Genomic DNA, 14,417 nt, shown 5'->3' with positions numbered 1-14,417 from the left:
TCGGGCCTCCAGCCCACTGACCATCTCCTCGGGCCTCCAGCCCACTGACCATCTCTGCTTGGGCCTCCAGCCCACTGACCATCCCCACTCGGGCCTTCAGCCCACTGACCATCTCTGCTCGGGCCTCCAGCCCACTGACCATCTCCTCTCAGGTCTCCAGCCCACTGACCATCCCACTTTGCTCGGACCTCCACCCCACTGTCTGTCCCTACTCTGCTTGGGACTCCAGCCGACTGGCCAACCCTGCTCTGCTCGGACCACCAGCTCAGTGCCATCTATGCGCGGGCCTCCCGGCCCCTGGCCATCCTCGTTCCGCTCAAGCCTCCAGCCCACTGACCATCCCACTCTGCTCAAGCCTCCAGGCCCCTGACCAGACTCATCCCACTTGGGCCTCTAGCCCAATGGCCAGCCTAGCTCTGCTTGGACCTCCAGCCCATAGGCCATTCCCACTCTGTTTGGGCCTCCAGCTCAGTAGCCATCCCTGCTCCACTCAGGCCTCCAGCCCACCGCCCATCTGCACACGGCTCAGGTCTCCAGGCCCCTGACCATACCCCCTCTGCTCTGGCCATCTTTATTCAGGCGTCCAGGCACCCGGCCATCCCCTCTCCACTCAGACCTCTAGCCCAATGGTCATCCCTTCTCCGCTCGAGCCTCCAGCTCACTGGCTATTCCTCTACGCTCATGCCTCCAGCCCACTTGCCATCCCCACTCAGCTCAGGCCTCTAGCCCACTGGTCATTTCCTCTCTGCTTCAGCCACCAGCACGCTGGCCATACCCACTCCACTCAAGCCTCCAGCCCACTGGTCATCTCTCTACTCTGGCCTCCAGCCCACTGGCCGTCCCGACTCCACTCAAGCCTCCAGCCTACTGGCCATCCCCGCTCAGCTCAGGCCTCTGCCCGCGGCTATCCTCATATTGTTCGGTCCTCTAGTCTGCTGGCTTTTTATTTGTTTCATGTGCACCTTAGATATAGATTTGTTCGCTGAGTTGCAAGGTTCATTTCCAAACATTTCATTACCCTCCTAGGTAACATCTTCAGTGGGCCTCAAGCAAAGCAATGCTGAAGATTCCTGCTTTCTATTTATATGTTTGAATTTCTCTGGGTTGGTGATGTCATTTCCTGTGGTGATGTTATTTCCTGTAGTGAAGTCATTTCCTGTTTCTTTTCTCAGGGGGTGGTAGATGGGGTCTAACTCGATGTGTTTGTTGATAAGAGTTCCGGTTGGAATGCCATGCTTCTAGGAATTCTCATGCATGTCTTTGTTTGGTTTGTCCTAGGATGGATGTGCTGTCCCGGTCAAAGTGTGTCCTTCCTCCTCCATATGTGAGACACTAATGAGAGAGGGTTATGTATTTTTGTGGCTAGTTGGTGTTCATGTATCCTGGTGTCTAGTTTTCTGTCTGTTTGTCCAATATTGTGTTTGTTACAGTTCTTGCACGGTATCTTGTAAATGATATTAGTTTTGCTTGTTGGCTGTATAGGGTCTTTCATGTTCATTAGCTGCAGTTTTAGTTTGTGGCAGGTTTGTGGGCTACCATGATGCCAAAATATCTGCGTAGTCTGGCAGTCATTTCTGAGATGTCTTTGATGTAGGGGAGAATGGCTAGGGTTTCTGGATGTGTTTTGTCTGCCTGTTGGGATGTTGCTGAGAAATCAGCGGACTGTGTTCATTGGGTACCCATTCTTTTTGAACACCCGGTATAGGTGATTTTCCTCTGCTCTGCGTAGTTCCTCTGTGCTGCAGTGTGTGGTGGCTCGTTGGAATAATGTTCTGATGCAGCTTCGTTTGTGGATGTTGGGATGATTGCTTCTGTTGTTCAATATTTGATCTGCATGTGTTGTTTTCCTGTGGGCGCTGGTTTAAAGTTCCCCATTGGCTGTTCGTTCTACTGTAACATCTAGGAATAGCAGTTTGTTGTTGTTTTCTTCCTCTTTAGTGAAGTTTATGCCAATAAGGGTATTATTGATGGCATTGAAAATTTCCTCTAACTTGTTTTGTTTAGTGATGACAAAGGTGTGATCCACGTATCCGATCCAAAATTCGGGTTTGATCGTTGGCAGAGCTGCTTGCTCAAGTCTCTGCATTACTGCCTCTGCTATGAACCCTGATATCAGAGATCCTATGGGTGTTCCATTGGTTTGTCTGTAGGTTTTGTTGTTGAAGGTGAAGTGGGTGGTAAGGCATAGGTCCACTAGCTTGATGATATCCTCCCTGTTGATGAAGTTAATGGTATTTGGTGTATGTGTCTTTGGGTCTTCTAATAGTGTAGTCAGTGTTTCCTTGGCCAGGTCAATGTTGATTGAAGTAAACAGGGCTATTACATCAAAAGAGACCATTATTTCATCCTCTTCTATCTTAGCGTCTTTGATGGTCTTCAGGGATTCTTGGGTGGAGTCGATGGATTAGCGTGAGTCTTCTACAAAGTGTTTTTGTCTTTGGTCTAGCTCCTTGGCCAATCTGTAAATTGGTGTTCCAGGTCGCAAGACTATGGGTCTGAGGGGGGCTCCTGGTTTGTGAATTTTGGGTAATCCGTAGAAGCATGGTGTGTTGGATCCATCTGGTTTCATTTTTTGGAAGTCGGCCTTATTTATTTCTCCAGATTTCTGAAGTTTTTTGAGTAGGGCTGTGATTCAGTTCTCTAGTTGTGGGATCAGGTCTATCACCACTTGTTGGTAAGTGTTGGTTTCTGTAAATAGTGTATTCGCTTTTTCAATGTAGTCTCTTCAATTTAGAATGACTGTTAAGCCTCCTTTGTCTGCAGGTTGGATAATAATGTTTTTATCTTTTTTCAGTCTTTCTCGTGCTTTCTTTTCTTGTGTATTGAGTGTGTATCCTTCCTTTTTTCTGCTTCATGTTGGTGTGACTACCTGTCTGATGGTTTGCTAGGTTTCTTCCGTGAGTTGGTTGTCTTTTAGTGTTGTTTCTAATGCCGCTAAGAAATCTTTCTTGTCCGCATCCTGGCGGTTGTAATTTAATCTTCTTACTAAGACGGCTTTTTCAGTGTCTGTTAAGGTTGGTCAGATAAGTATTTTATCCATGCTTCCGTGTTGTCATTGTTGTTACTTTGTGTAAGTTTGTCTAGTTTTCTCTGCAGATCTAGTTTTTTCACTTTCTGTGTTTGTCACTGTCTAATATCTATGGCTTGTTGTACTGTGTCTGTCCATTCATGGGCTGTTGCATGACTGAGTAAAGATTTTTGTTGCAAAATTTCCCAGTTGTATTTATGGAGTCTGTTGTGGGCATCCTTAATAATTTCTCAAAGCATTCTGCGGCTGTTTTGCGCTGCTATTCTTATGGCTAGTGGGGTGTTAAGGGGCGGTTTGTATTGAAGACATTTAGGTAGTACCTATTTCCTTAGGCATTCGTGCAGGAAGTACAGCTGTTCGCAGGGTGGCACTCTGTCAGATGGCATTCGTTACCCAATTTCAGGCCAGTTTTAACCTACTGTGCCCATAGGTCTTAGTGAGTTTTGAGAAGATTTGTGGCTCAGGTTGAGGTTTTGGATGTAGGTTTTCTTGCTGAGCTGCAAGGTTCATTCCCAGACTTTTCATACCCTACCAGGTAACATCTTCAGTGGGACTCAGGTGAAGCCATGCTGAAAATTACTGCTTTCTATTTATATGTTCGGGTTTCTTTGGATTGGTGATGTCATTTTCTGTGGTGAAGTCACTTCCTGTTCCTTTTCTCAGGTGGTGGTAGATGGGGTCTAACTCGATGTGCTTCTTGATTGAGTTCTAGGAATTCTCATGTGTGTCTTTGTTTGGCTTGTCCTTGGGTGGATGTGTTGTACTAGAAGCATGGCATTCCAACCAGAACTCTATCAACAAACACATCGAGTTAGACCCCATCTACCAGTCCCTGAGAAAAGGAACAGGAAGTGACTTTACTACAGGAAATAACATCACCACAGGAAATGACATCACCAAAGAAACCCAAACATATAAATAGAAAGCTGGAATTTTCAGCATTGCTTTGCCCGAGGCCCACTGAAGATGTTACCTAGTAGGGTAACGAAACATTTGGAAACGAACCTTGCAGCTCAGCAAGCAAACCTCCATCCAAAACCTCAACCCGAGCTACAAATCTTCTCAAAACTCACTTGTTCACCTTCTCTTGAAATAATTTCTGGAATCTCTTTTACAAGTCAAGCATTCCAAACCTGGCAACTCAGTGAAAAAAGAATTGCTTCTTGCCAATGACATAAAATCTATGAGCTCTATTGCTAGGAACTTCCTTGTGATTTCTCCTACTCAGTTACTCTGTCACCAGCAGATGTGCTCGTCATAAAGAGGGTTTCTGCTGCTGATAAGGCAGTGGAGGCAAAACATTGTCAATGAAATTCCCAGCCCAAGGTGAGTGACAACTGGCAAATCTGTTCCACAGTAATTGCTCCCTTCCAAGAGCTAATCCAGAGTCATCTTGTCCTTATTATTAAGCGTTTTTTTTCAAAAGATATTCTTCATTCTGAATGTGATCATTAATAAGACCTTACTTTCCCATTATATTGTTCTACAAACTTTGAAGAGCATTTTTTTCTCTCCCTCTAATTTATTTTTCAAATATGAGATCATCATTCATTAATAGCCCACAGTGCTCTTGGTGCTCTGAACATTCCCATTAGAGAATGTTTTTTTTCTTTAAAAATGTATTTCTTCTGTTGAGCCAATTAGATGAGAACACTGGCACTTGAAATCATCTGCAAACCTTTTTCAGTCTCGAAGGCTTGACAGCATTGTGTGATTGCCAATGAGGCTTTTAGGTCAGCAGTCTCTTTGAGGTAGTTGGACTCCTCCAATTCTCATTTAACTTTGATCGGTTCGAGTTTCTTTGGTGCTCAACTTTTAGCTTCACCTGGGCATTCTGTATTCCCAAGTTGTTGATTGAGAAAACCCTTAGACGTTTCCATGGCTTGAGGCAACTCCTTTGCAAAGTCTACAGTCATTTAAGCAGATTCACAAGTTCTGAATGTTGACTTCTGACATAATCTAATTTAAATGCAAGCATATTCTTTCTCCTGGATAGCTTTTTATCAGATACTTGCAGTTGTTTACTTGAGGGACTTGCTCCAAGGCTTGATGCTTTTTAAAAAAGGTATCAAATTCATGTTGGTGCTCTCTGAGCATGATTATAAAAATGCGTTGCATACAGTTAGCTTTTATCAATGGAGCTGGTGCATCATCCCGTCTGCCTGAAGCTTCAACATCTATAAGTCCTTGCAGCAGTGCTGAGACCTCTTTAATAATTTAAGATCCCTTTCTAACTCCAGAACCGAAGCCATCCCAGATGTTTGGAACACTGTTGGCTGTAGAAATTTTGAATCTTCACTTATTACTGAATAAGGCCTTCTTCCATTGCTTGACTGTAAAAATGAACTACAGTTATTCAACTTCCATCATCTGATTATAGTACCTAAGATTTTTTTGGTGAAAAAATGATTTTTTGGTAGGCTGTTATGCTCACCTGACAAGTCCAGGCAATCCACGTGGAATATAGGAAATGATGATTTGGAGTTGCAGGTGTTGGACTGGGGTGGACAAAGTTAAAAATCGCACAACACCAGGTTATAGACCAACAGGTTTAATTGGAAGCACTAGCTTTCGGAGCGCTGCTCCTTCATCAGGTGGTTGTGACAACCACCTGATGAAGGAGCAGCGCTCCGAAAGCTAGTGCTTCCAATTAAACCAGTTGGACTATAATCTGGTGATGTGTGAATTTTAACAATATAGGAAACAGTTCACATTAGAATTACCATTTTAATGAGCAGGCAGTAAGATGTTTATAAATTGCTTCTCTTGCTTTCCTCACAATTGAATGAAAATTTCACACATTCCGCAATGAAAGTTTACCTATGGAGAATTCAATTTGTAAAAAGCAAATGAACTGAGACACGGAATAGACAAACAAACCATTTTCAAACAGCTTGCTTTGGAACGGCAAAGAGAGAGAAAGAAATATACTTTGACAGATAACAGAAAGCTGGAAGCTCTTCTCTCCCGTTCAGAAAACAACATTGAGAAAGCAACTTGGAAAAGTCATCATCCATGGAGAAATCAAGGTCATCTGTCAACTCCAGCACTCAGCCCTAACTATTCAGCTGTTCTCACTCTGCAACTCAAGAAGTTTGAACTACAGCTGTCTTTACCCTTCCTATCTGGCTAGGCACATGCCTCCTCACTTTTTGATGTCACATTTATTTTAGACATTTCCAAGACAGAAGGTAATACAATTCTTCTTTTTTTCACTCAAGAAAACCTTGAAATGGGCCTCTTCATTTTGATCTAGTTAACCAAGCTACAACTGAAATGGGACGACTGCATGCCAAACTTTGCTTGGCAACCGACTAAGTTCTGGTTAAAAAGAAAGGGGTTGCTTACCCCTCCCTGCCTGGTTATAACAAATATCAAGGCTTCGATCATTTGTTCCTATTCGTTGCATTTACCCTGCACCACTGGCAGATCCTTTACCATCAGCTGCGTTGTCTGTAACCTTGTTTGTTGTTTGTCATGTTCACATCTCACAGATGTGGGAGTGCAGCTGACAGCTGCTGAAACCACAGGACGTCATCCTCCTTCTGCTTCCCTGTGATGTGCCATTCTTCATGACAAGGAGGATTTTTTTCCCTTCTAACTGTGGTTGTAGTTGCCATTGTTGCACATCCTTTTGAGCAGTGATGCCCCAATTCAAGAGATCAGCAAGATCTAGAACTTCTACCTCCTCAATTAACGTGAGTGGTGGGTTTTTCTCTACCTGACCATCCTGAAAGAGCAAACTAAGGTTGAGAACCCTCTCAGGTAACTGGTTGCTCTTATCTTTTCTCACTTCCTCTTGCAGCCTCTCTTTTAAGAGTAAAGGATGCTCTGCATTATCTTCTTGTAGTCTTCAGCTGGAGAGTCTCAACAAGAGAGTTAGTCCTGTGTACTGAGTCAACTCCAGTGTCTAATCAAAAATAGTCAAAGCAAATGATGTAAGATGTTTCTATGATCTTTCTTCCATTGTAATGAAATGCAGCATGCTTTGGTCCTCAGCTTCCTGTGCCTCAAAGTTGAATGGCAGAATTTCTCTTCTCTTCATAGTTTAGCATCAAAAAGAATACATGCATCAGTCTTTTATCCAATGCAAAGTTAGTTTCTTTGTTATTAACCATGAACTATGCAGACTGAAATTCTTCTTACATCTCCAAAATCAGGGAAATGGAACACCTTGCAAGGAGCTGTTGTATTCTCTTTAGCTTCTTGCTCCCTTTCCTTTGCTGCCAATGCATCTCTATACTATGCTTATGACACGCTGTAACATTAGCTGGGCCAACCTCCTGCACATGGAGGTAAAAACAATGACTGCAGATGCTGGAAACCAGATTCTGGATTAGTGGTGCTGGAAGAGCACTGTGCTCCTCCTGCACATGGAGTCTCTTTGTGTTGTTGCTCGCACCCTATTTATTTGTCTAGTTTCTGCAGCTGAACTTTTTAAAGTACTCCCCATCTTGGTAAAGGTTGGTAATCTACACTAATTTTCTATTCACTGTGGCTGCTTTTTTAGATTTACTTTTGTTTGTTATATTGTTAGCTGTGGACTTCCTCTCTTGCTTTTTCAGCTTCCTGGTGATTTTTCCTCTCCAGTCTGTGATCTTTGATGGGCCTTGATGTCAGTCACCTACTCTTTCTTGTCACTGCTGGGCTTCTGTACAGGTTTTCCGGCCTCTTATAGAGACAGAGTCGACAGCATGGAAACTGACCCTTTCGTCCAACCAGTCCATGCCGGCCATGTTCCCAAACTAAACTAGCCCCACCTGCGCTTCGCCCATATCCCTCCAAACCTTTTCTATTCATGTACTTATCCAAAAGTCTTTTAAATGTTGTAACTATACCTTCATCCACCATTTCTTCTGGCAGTTCATTTTACACATGAACCACTCTCTGTGTGAAAAAAGTTGCCCCGTATCCTTTTCAAATCTTTCTCCTCCCATCTTAAACTTATGCCCCTAGTTTTGAATTCCTCCATCTTAGGGAAAAGACCCTTGTCATTCAACTAGTTTATGCCCCACATGATTTTATAAACCTCAATAAGGTTGCCCCTCCAGCCTCTCTTTATAATTCAAACCATCCATTCCTGGCAAAATCCTGGTCTATCTTTTTTGAACCCTCTCCAACTTAGTAATATCCTTCCTATAGCAGGGCGACCAGTTCTGCACAAAGTACTCTAGACAAGGCTTCATCAATGGATAACCTCAACATGACATCCCAAATCCTATACTCAGAAGTCTGAACAATGAAGGCATCTGTGCTAAACCCCATTCATAAACACCCTGTCTACTCTGGCACAAATTTTAAAGAACTATGTACCTGAACGCCCAGGTCTCCCTGATCTACAACACTACCCAAATCCCTACCATTAATTGTATAAGTCCTGCCCTTGTTTGCTTTACCAACCAGGCGGCATGGTGGCTCAATGGTTAGCACTGTTGTCTCACAGTGCCAGGGACCTGGGTTCAATTCCTGCCTCAGGTGACTCTGTGTGGAGTTTGCACATTCTCCCCAAGTCTGTGTGGTTTCCTCCAGGTGCTCTGGTTTCCTCTCACAATCCAAAGATGTTCAAGTTAGGTGAACTGGCCGACTAAGGGGGACAGGACGGTGTCAAGGTAGACTAAGGGGGACAGGACGGTGTCAAGGTATGCGGAGATGAGCTTGGACTAAGGGGGACAGGACGGTGTCAAGGTATGCGGAGATGAGCTTGGACTAAGGGGGACAGGACGGTGTCAAGGTAGACTAAGGGGGACAGGACGGTGTCAAGGTAGACTAATTGCTAAATTGCCCATAGTTTTCAGAGATGTGTAGGTTAGATGCATTAGCCAGGGGTAAATGTAGAGTAATAGGGTAGGGGAATGGGTCTGGGTGGGTTACTCTTCAGAGGGTCAGTGTGGACCTGTTGGGCCTAATGGCCTGTTCCCACAATCAGGGATTCTATTTTATGAAAATACAATCCCTCACATTTATCCAAATTAAACTCCATCTGCCACTCCTCAGCACATTGAACAAATTGATCAAGATCTCTTTGTAATCTTACATAACTTTCTTCACTCAGGATGGATTGCTAGAATGGCCTCACACTTCACCTTTGGAATTTGCTGTCTTTCTCTGCATCTCTTCAGGCGCTCCTTGTCTTTTGCCTCTAGTTTCGTGGGCCTGATCATTGTTTCTATAATTTTATGTAGATAAATGATTTGAAGTTGGGCACCACGTGTAGTGTGTAAAATTTTTGGATGACACTAAGATGAGTGGTAGAGCAAAGTTGGCAGAGGGCTGTGAAACTTTGCAGAGGGACATGAATTGTTTGAGTGAGTGTGCAAAGGTCTGGCAGATCAAGGACAATGTTAATAAATGTGAAGCTATCCATTTTGGTAGGAATAACAGTAAAAAGGACTATTACTTGAATGGTAAAAAATTGCAGCATGCTGCTGTGGGTGTCCTTGTGCATGAATCATAGAGGGTTGGTCTGCGGGTACAAGCAGGTAATTAAGGCAGAAAATGGAATTTTGTCCTTCATTGCTGAAGGGATTGAGTTTAAAAGTAGGGAGGTTATGTTGCAGCTATACAGGGTGCTGGTGAGGCCACACCTGGAGTAATGTGTGCAGTTTGATCTCCTTACTTGAGAAAGGATGTAACGTGCTGGGGTGCAGAGGAGGTTCACCAGGTTGATTCCGGAGTTGAGGGGGTTGCTTTAAGAGGAGAGACTGAGTAGATTGGGATTAAATTCATTGGAATATAAAAGAATGAAGGGGGGATCTTATAGAAACATATAAAATTATGAAGGGAATAGATAAGATAGAATTAGAGAGGATGTTTCCACTGGAGGGTGCAACCAGGAAAAGAGAACATAGCCTCAAAATTAGGGAGAGCAGATATAGGATTGAATTAAGAAGGAACTTCTTCACCCAGAGTGTTGTGAATCTATGGAAATCTCTGCCCAATGAAGTGGATTAAGATGTCCTCAGTAAATGTATTTAAAGCTAAGATAAATCATTGTTTTGAACAGTAAAGGAATTAAGAGTTGTGGTGAGAGGGTGGGTAAATGGAGCCAAGGCCATGAAAAGATCAGCCATGATCTTATTAAATGGCAGAGCAGGCTTAAAGGGCCAGATGGCCTACTCCTGCTCCTAGTTCTTATGTTCTTCTGTTATAGATACTCGTCCAAACACTTATAGGCATTTAACAGAGGACACCTTTTGGAATCATGCAGATTCAGGCCCCAGTTCCATGTGATTTGATTCCATACACATACGCTCAGTTGCTACTGTTAAAGGTACATTTAACACTTCACTCTACACCTTCTACTCCCACTACCCTCTGCCCGGTCATACAGCTTCCAGTTTTCCCTCGTAGCTCCTCTTTCCACTTACTCCAAACCTATTACATAGCTATTATTTTATATTTGAAAAATCACAGACCTGAAACATTAACATTTTCTCTCTCTACAGGTCCAGCCAAACTTGCAGGGTGTTTCCAGTAACTTCAGCTTTCGTTATAGCAGTAATCATGGCCTCAAAACCCACTGGAAATGTCCCTGATAGCATGTACAGCCACATGAATGATTAAACCAGGGCTTCATACAGCTTGGAATAGGGACTTCTGTCAGAGATATAAAGCAATCGCCTTGTATGGGTGCCCCTTTGTTACAAAGAGTTGCACTCAGGAAGTGCTTAATTATTCACCTTGACAGTCAAAATTCTAGGCATAAATTGTCATTAAGAAGTGACTGATGCTTTTGTACCAGACAAGCTAACTCAACAGCACTAAAAAAAAAGCCCTTTAATATACGGCTTGTTTGAATTGAAATGTGCTTCACAGTGGGGTATAATCGGGGAATTGTTTGGCAGTTAGGAAGCGACACTGCAGAATTACTGAACGATTGAAGCATTTGTCCATTTCTTTCCCCGTGATCAGCATACTCGCAGGCATCTTTTCTCTCTCTGCCAAGTATTTGCTCCAACATAGTTAAAAGCTTGGAAGGCAGAGGGGATAAAAAGACTAATCAAATTGGATGTAATCAAATTGATATCAATGATACAAAGTGACAGGATTCAAGACAAATCCTTGGTTTGCGCATCTGGGCAAATGCAGGATTTTATGGAGGAAACTTGCAAGTGAAATTATTTTCAAAATAAATCAATCATGACTGGGGAACACCATGATGCAAAATTTCCCATCCATAGGAAAGTTATCACCTTTACACAAGGAATTGGATGGATGCAAGACAAATGGAGTTTGTTTTGTCCACTATGAGACCAGGGCTTATGCCCGAAACGTCGATTCTCCTGTTCCTTGGATGCTGCCTGACCTGCTGCGCTTTTCCAGCAACACATTTTCAGCTCCACTATGAGACCAGTCAATGACATTATTCACAATTTAAATTCAATTTGTCAAATAGCAACTTTCAAATAGCAACTTTCAAATAGAAGGGGATTGTCATCCAGTCATAAGGCTAAAATTTCAAAGGGGACCTCCTTTTAGTTTTACTCACTGACTGTCCTGGGAAATCTAATATTGCACTTACTTACATAGGTCTAACATTCCTCAAATGACATTAACTTACCTCAAATCAGCTCAATATAAGAGCACAAATTACTGACCAATATGAGATTCCAGTTTTTTTACATATACAATAGGAATGGCAACACAATTTTACAGTAAACCATTCCCTTACATATATTTTAATCATATTTTTATTCCGTTCTATTAATAACATATGAATTCAAGTCCCAGGACAAATTTGATTGATTGGCTTTAAATTTCCCAACACAGAAGTTGTATTATGCAGCACTCCTTGTGACAGGAACATCTGCAAAGTTTACATTCAATTTCTTTATTAGGAAGGAAATTTACTGCCAGGAATACTAAATATTTCAATGGGCAGGTTGGTGAGGGCTTAATTTGAATAATAATCCCCAATGAACAAGGGATTCTATTATAGCACAGTCTCAGTGAAGCCCTTGTCATGTCTGCACCCTGTAGGAGTGCTGCCTTTAAACTGAAGATGTAATTACTTTGCCAAGTTTATTCTCTAAAAATACTGTAAATTGAGAATTAGTGTCCTTCTCCTGTATAGCTCTCTTTATAATGACTGTCAAAGTTTTGGGTGTTATTTGGTCAGGTTATGTTAACAGTTTCAGAGCACAATCAGCAGTATCAGTTCTGTGAAGGTGCTTTTTGCCGTCCTTGGCTTCAGTCTGTAATATGTGACCCTGTTTATCTTTTTATTCACTCACAGGATGAGGGCATTGCAGGCTAGGCCAGCATTTATTGCCCATCCCTAATTGCCCAGCAGAGTCAACCACATTGCTGTGGATCTGGAGTCACATGTAGGCCGGACCAGGTAAGGATGGCAGTTTCCTTCCCTAAAAGACATTAGTGAACCAGATGGGTTTTTCCTGACAATCTACAATGGTTTCATGGACACTACTGGACTGGTTACTTGTTATATGCCAGTCTCTTGAGGCCACTGGATGCCAATACATAAAATGGAGATACAAATGTAACAATGTTTGGACATGCATTATATATAGTAGTTTGTACTGAGAGATCTGTGCGCATAGTCAGTGAATGCCTTTCCCAAATATGAAATGTTTCTGACGTGCTGTATCATCTGAACCACCAGTTACTGCTGGAACTTGTGTGCCATGTTTAAAACAATTACTACTTATTATTTATTCAACTGTAATTCCTGGTTACCCAATATTTGTTCTGTAGTCATGCCTAGGTCTCAGTTATTTTTTATGAGACACTCCCTTGTATCCTTTCTTTTTTAACTGTGGTACTTTGAATTTGCATGCTTCAATGCATTTTGATTACTGTACTGTTTTGCAAAACAGTACCAAGGGAGACAGGCCAAGTGATATATTAAAATATAAAAGATGCATGCACTTATTTCCTATTATACATGTAATTCTTTAGGACTAGGTATCAACTCAGTGTAGATCATTCATATTCAAGGGTAATGCAAGAGTCGACCAAAGATCCAGACACCTGCTACTGAGGTCAATTTACCCTCTAGTGCAGGTACTTGAACCTGGGCCTCCTCTTTGAATCACTGTTATTGTGTATTACATAGCTATTCAGCCCATTTATCGGGCATCTTTGCTTCATACGAATCTCTTGTTTCTCCATATACCCTTGCACACTATTTCTATCCAAATAATCATTTAATATCATCTGAAATACATCAACTCTCTCTTGAATGCCTCAAAATATAAGAACTCTACACCCGTGCCACAACAGCCCTAGATGACAATGATTACACCTTGATGTACTCACTGACTGGGCAAATATATGATTTTCCAACAGAGAAACCTGGTGTGGTCAAATGAGGAGGTCAAACAGGGAAGCAATTTGACTCCCCATCACCTTATCAAAGCATCGTACTAAAATCTCAATGGTAACCTGGACAATAAGATGCTCTCTATTACTGCTCTCTATTAACTGGAGTATCTGTTGTATGACAGTGTTGTACAAGATGGTCCCTTGAAGAATGAACCAGGACATGCAAATTAAGTTACAAAGGTAGTCTCACTCCTGCAACAATAAATGGATGACGAGCAATATGACACCGTCAGTGTTTCTGACTATCGATCGTAGTTTTGCCAAAGGTCCAGGGCAGCTTGTGGGTATTAAGTCTAGTATTGCAGTGAGTTCCATTAGTTGTTGCGTACAATATTTATTAACAAAGCTAAATATTGAGGATGGTTCATTGTCAGTAACAACCATTATCTCACCTGAATCCAAATTTGTCCATTGCAATGGCAAAATGTCGTGGCTGGTCATAGCAGTGGTACAGGTTTCTGTCATCCATGGGAATCAAGTCCACATCACTGAATACAAAACAGTCATATTCTTCATCCTTCAGCACTTCTATGTAGCCAATATTCAGCAACTTTGCTCGGTTAAACATGCCTTCACCGTGCTGCGAAACAACAAAAACATAGAAATACATGTAAGATATACAACTCATGTATGTGAACTCCGAGATGGCAGACAGGTTGTAAATACAGACAACAATAAATAAATTGAAATATTTCATAAGGTATTGATACTATCCTGAAATATTGATGGTGATTACAATCTGTTGTGAACATCCTATAAATACTGCGCATTCACAAAGTTCTATAACTTGTGCCATTTAAATTTAATTGGATATACAAGGGAACCTCGATTATCTGAACGTGTTGGGCGAGCACTATTTCGTTTGGAGAACTGATTATTCAGTTAATCGATTAAATGCTTTTCCTCTGGGGCTCAGAGTTTTTAAAAGTCTGCTCCCTGTTCAGGAGACTGCAGCAGCACACTGTGCACGAGGCCCCGCCCCCGACACCATCTGACACCGCCTCCAACCTCATGCAACGTCTCCCCGGCCCCCAAATCTGTGCAA

General features: G+C 42.3%; 1 protein-coding gene across 5 annotated transcripts in view; it reads right to left on the bottom strand.

Annotated features, from left to right (window-relative positions):
• The window catches only part of b4galt2 (UDP-Gal:betaGlcNAc beta 1,4- galactosyltransferase, polypeptide 2), a 489,610-nt gene that overhangs the window by 82,925 nt on the left and 392,268 nt on the right, over nucleotides 1-14,417 (bottom strand). For all 5 annotated transcript variants that reach the window (XM_043699067.1, XM_043699063.1, XM_043699066.1 and 2 more), the window contains one exon: nucleotides 13,765-13,952. In XM_043699067.1, coding sequence (XP_043555002.1) covers nucleotides 13,765-13,952 — 188 coding nt within the window. The remainder of the gene's footprint in view (nucleotides 1-13,764; nucleotides 13,953-14,417) is intronic.

Source organism: Chiloscyllium plagiosum, chromosome 11 (assembly GCF_004010195.1).
Source record: "Chiloscyllium plagiosum isolate BGI_BamShark_2017 chromosome 11, ASM401019v2, whole genome shotgun sequence".
NCBI classification, from domain to species: Eukaryota; Metazoa; Chordata; class Chondrichthyes; order Orectolobiformes; family Hemiscylliidae; genus Chiloscyllium; species Chiloscyllium plagiosum.
The sequence above is the reverse complement of the archived record's forward strand: the minus strand, read 5'-3'. Positions and strand labels throughout refer to the sequence as shown.